Raw genomic sequence first — 3633 nt, 5'->3', positions numbered from 1 at the left:
GTCCCGTCCTTCACACCAATTTAAATTTCAGTTTTATTATTTTGATTGTTTTCTCTAATTTTTTTTGTTTTCCAATTAATTTCTTTGTTTTCTTTTCAATAACCTTTTTTTAGATAATAGTGCCTTCTAATTTTTTTTCCAATGACTTTCTTCTTCCTTTTGCCGTAACCATACCTTTTAAAATACTTAAAATGCTCTGCTATTTCTTTCCCATTTTGCTGTTCACGATTTCACCCTTTCATATTTCAATAGCTTTCCAAATATCAGTGATAGTTTTAAATTTTTTATTTGTTTCACAAGGTAAATGCTGTAGAGTTGGAAAAATCAAAGTGCAATGAAGGGACATCATTCTTACATTCACTTTTTTTGTATTTTACAGGCTAATACATATAAAATGAAAACTTTAGTTATATTTACAAATACATGATACAAAAATTATGGAGGTGGCTAAGCTACCCCTATCATGACTTACCTTTCACCCCTGACTGCCCGCCTCTTATTAGAAAAGAATTTCATATTGCTTTCTCGTCATAATGCCCAAGTGCATGTTGCCCATTCTGCATTTCTAAGAGCTTGTACCCTGAAGATGCTTGCCACCCTCTCCTCCACCTATCATAGATGCTTGTACACAGGGGCGGAACCAAGGCAAGGGCCAGCCCCAGCCTGGCCCCCCCTTGGTCCAGAAAATATACAGAGCCCCTTTAATTAATAATTCAGTTCGAAGTGGATGTCGATAGAGATGATGTACAAAATATACAGAGCCCCCTTTGATAATTAGTTAGACCCATAAAATATACAGACTCCCCCCCCCCCCCCCCCCCGAGAAACTAGTATAGACCCCTATTGATCATTTCTGGTTCCGCCACTGCTTGTACACCCATTTATCTTGAAGTTAAAATGTGCCCCAAAACTAACTTGGTACTACTACCAAGATCTTGATCACACCACTATGGCCTGAGTCACCTCTCTGTATATATTCAAAAAGGAAAACAAAAGCAGCCATCGAAATTAATTTAAATCCAAAAATCTTGATTTTGCTGAAAAAAATATCTGACGGGGTTAAACAAAAATATCATTTGCAATCCTTGATAATGTCACTATTTTATAACAGCTTGCTACAAGTCTACGACAAGACAACCCAAACGATAGATATACATACAAGAAAATTAACTACAAGACAACCCAAAAGATATACAAGAAAATTAAGGCTCTGCCATAGGTTAAGAGCAAGTTGATGGACTAGGGTCTTTTCAACCGCATATTTTATAAAGCTATATATACAGTACTTGAAATAATAGAGATAAACAAGGTTTCTTATCAACTGCCATTATCGCTTCCTAGTGAAATGATGGTAAGATCAAATGTACCGATTAAAATCAGACGGTTATACAAGACAGAACACCATATTTCTATTACAAAACATATTAATAAGGATTATTTAATTTCGATCCTACGGTTCAAATCAACTAGGGGCAAAACCCATCATTCCAACCGTCCAACGCAAGCTGACAGTGGACACGTTGTTGAGAGAATCAATTAATTAAAAATGTATTGAACAAGTTCCTTTCAACCTCATATTTTATAATACTATAGCTATACTGTATTAAAAAAAAATGATGCTTCCTCTTGATCCTGCCAGGAAATATCAGGATATATATTAAATGCCCAACTCCTAGATCCGGGGGACCATAGACATTATAATTGAGGCATCGCCCATCTGGACCGCACGGTCTGCCATGTCAGATAAACCGGACTGTTTCTCAGCTGACTTTCAAGTTTCAACAAAATAGCTTCTCAGCCAAAAACGACGGCATTCCGATATCCACCGTTGAATTTTTATCCTGAGCAAATATTCAACCTTAGATGGTTAAGTTTATAAATTGGCGATATTTATTACCGTGATGTCATCAGTTTTTGTCGTATCTCGCCGCCCTACGTCAGCTCCTCACGTGGGCAACTGAACCTGTTTAAACCAATCCCGCTCGTTACCCCATTCCCCAGGACTTGTAGATTTTCTACATACACCATCTCAGTAACGGCTATATCCCTTACTAGTTATGAACCAGAATTGAACTGCTTCACGAAAGACTATAAAGATATAACTGTAGTATTGAAAAGATTGTCAGGAGTCAAACAGCTTTAATCGCTGTGCTTTTCATCAAAGGGCGTGTATATATATTCCCCCCATCTTTTTGGTTCATCTGCTGAAAATAGTATAAAGCAATCTATCTACAACAGACATATTTTATACCTGATCGTATTCCTTTCTCCGCTTTTTTCTACCCCAGTTACCATGGAACTATTCTTATCTGATTCTTACTACCACTCTTACTCTCCATCATACGATCCTTACTTCCACAGCTCCCAATTGAGTTACAAAACCATATCTGAATCCTCTGTTGGATCGGTGCCCGATCCGGTACAGTTTGACATGAATGATTCCTCAGAAATGTTCCTCTTCCAAAACCTAACTGATCAATCAACCAGCATTAGCGACTCCACAAGTGTTAAAGAAGAAATCGAGGTTCAGTCCACCACGACAAAGAAAGATGAGAAGAAGAAAGATGGGGGAGACAAAGAGAAGTGCTACATCGGAGTAAGAAAGAGGCCATGGGGAAAGTTTGCTGCTGAGATAAGGGATTCGACACGAAACGGTGTTCGGGTTTGGCTCGGTACTTTTGGCACTGCTGAGGAGGCAGCTCTGGCATATGACCAGGCCGCCTTCTCTGTCAGAGGCACCATGGCCGTGCTCAATTTTCCCATGGATGAGGTCCGGGAGTCGCTCAGCCGTTTTGATTGGGCAAATGAAGCGGGCGCCTCACCCGTTCTTGCACTGAAGAACAAGCATTCAATCAGAAAGCGTACTGGGAATAAGAAGAAAATTAATAACAACAAAAGAAACAAGGTGGTGAGAGAATCTGTGGTGGAATTGGAGGATTTGGGTCAGGATTACTTAGAGGAGTTATTGAGGGTTTCTGAACAGAACTCCTGCAGTTGGTAATTGTAAATTCCAGACTGTAAATTCTGTCTGCCAGTTAGTTATTTCTTAATTTTTTTGTTAAGGAATTCAGAAATCATAATTAAACAAAATAATGATATGAATATTTATTTCTATTTTACTATTTTTATGTTTTTTGTTTATTTATTTATTAGTTGATTGGCTCAAATACAAATAGATAAGATAAGCACTTAAGTATTTCTTAAAAAAGGTTTAACAAAGTGGATGTGATAATTAGTGGATGCAGGAATATTCTCTCTTTTTTCTTAATTTTTTTGCAATAATTGGCGGTGGTTGCCAATTGACAATTGTATTTTGAATTTTTGATAGATTATCCTCTCCCCCTCTCTCCCTTGACCTATCATGATCATTGTTTGCGATAAATTTTATTTATTTGTTCTTTTTCAACCACTAACTAAAAGAAAGTATTGATAGACAATTTATTAAAAGGACCTTTTTCATTCCCAAAATTGGGAATTGAGTATGAATAGTTTCTTTATTATGAAACAGTTTCTATTTAAACTCTACACAGATCAGCTGGTACCTACTCGGTACCAATAAAGTGCTTAAAGCTACATATAGAATCCGTCGTGCTTAACAGATACGTACCTACATGTTCTTCAATGATCAGAGAA

At 37.3% G+C, this 3633-nt stretch overlaps 1 protein-coding gene across 1 annotated transcript; it reads left to right on the top strand.

Annotated features, from left to right (window-relative positions):
- The first annotated feature begins 2176 nt into the window (after positions 1 to 2176).
- Positions 2177 to 3120, top strand: ERF1 (ethylene response factor 1). Its single transcript, XM_078292169.1, has one exon. The coding sequence runs from the start codon at positions 2294 to 2296 to the stop codon at positions 2999 to 3001; it is 708 nt and encodes a 235-aa protein (XP_078148295.1). The 5' UTR covers positions 2177 to 2293; the 3' UTR covers positions 3002 to 3120.
- The last annotated feature ends 513 nt before the right edge of the window (positions 3121 to 3633 follow it).

This window comes from Carex rostrata, chromosome 25 (assembly GCF_964058835.1).
Source record: "Carex rostrata chromosome 25, lpCarRost1.2, whole genome shotgun sequence".
NCBI lineage: Eukaryota > Viridiplantae > Streptophyta > Magnoliopsida > Poales > Cyperaceae > Carex > Carex rostrata.
The sequence above is the reverse complement of the archived record's forward strand: the minus strand, read 5'-3'. Positions and strand labels throughout refer to the sequence as shown.